This window comes from Haliaeetus leucocephalus, unplaced genomic scaffold, assembly GCF_000737465.1.
Source record: "Haliaeetus leucocephalus isolate CR32 unplaced genomic scaffold, Haliaeetus_leucocephalus-4.0 Scaffold426, whole genome shotgun sequence".
NCBI lineage: Eukaryota > Metazoa > Chordata > Aves > Accipitriformes > Accipitridae > Haliaeetus > Haliaeetus leucocephalus.
In genome coordinates this window covers 19923-20864 of record NW_010972862.1, presented here as the reverse complement: position 1 = coordinate 20864, position 942 = coordinate 19923, and the positions used below count along the sequence as shown (strand labels likewise).

The 942-nt window shown below is 67.4% G+C and overlaps 1 protein-coding gene across 1 annotated transcript in view; it reads right to left on the bottom strand.

Annotated features, from left to right (window-relative positions):
* Nucleotides 1-118: 118 nt before the first annotated feature.
* NEURL4 (neuralized E3 ubiquitin protein ligase 4) overlaps nucleotides 119-942 on the bottom strand; it is a gene marked incomplete at its 5' end in the record, with an annotated part of 20687 nt that continues 19863 nt past the window's right edge. The window contains one exon of the mRNA XM_010574298.1: nucleotides 119-311. Coding sequence (XP_010572600.1) covers nucleotides 119-311 — 193 coding nt within the window. The remainder of the gene's footprint in view (nucleotides 312-942) is intronic.

The following is a 942-nucleotide window of genomic DNA, read 5'->3' as shown; positions in this document are numbered from 1 at the left end:
GGGGTCCCCATCTTCTCGAGGGGGTTCCCCATCCCTATGGGGGGGGTGTCCCCCCATCTAGGGGGTGTCCCCAGCCCTGGGAAGGGGGGCAGGGGGGTAGGCGTCCGTCCCCCCCCCGTCAGTCGACGCGGACCAGCAGCCCGCAGAGGACGGTGGCCCCCGGCTCCTTGGTGACCCACTCGAGCTCGGCGGGGTCCAGCCCCTCGGGGGGGCGCAGCGAGGGGGGGCCGGCCCGGAAGGAGCCCGGCCGCACGCACACCTCCAAGGCCACCTGCGCCCCGTGCGCCCGCTGAGAGCCCGGGTCCCGGAAGCTGCGGGGGTGGAGACAGCGTTAGGACACGCCCACCCCGCCTGCCCCTTAGACACGCCCATGCCAAGAAACACCCCCCCCACCAATCTGCCCCACCACGCCCAGAGGGGGACTGGCCCCTTTAAGGCTACGCGTGGTGGTGGGCTCATTTGCATAGCCACGCCCACCCACCCCCGGGAATGGCTGGAAGCTGGGGGGGTGGGGACACCGATAGGATACACCCCCCATAGGCCACACCCAACCCCATCTCCTGGGGGGAATCGGCCCCTTTAAGGCTAAGGACTCATTTGCATAGCCATGCCCCCGGGTGCACTATAAGCTTGGGGGCGGGGACAGCGATAGGCCACGCCCCCATGTAGGCCACGCCCCCAATGGTCACACCCATCCCCCCGGGAGGGAACCAGGCCCTTTCAGGCCGCATGCAAGTATGGGATCATTTGCATAACCACGCCCACTCCGGGAATCTTTTGCATAGCCCCACCCCATAAAGCCTCCCAGCTGCTTCTACAGGAGCTGCACCCACCTAGGCTATCATTTGCATGCCCACGCCTCCTGCCACAAAAGCCCCACCTCCCTCCCATGGTTTCCAGGGGAAACCCTTCCCAGGATAGCCCCGCCCACCCGCCTCTCAT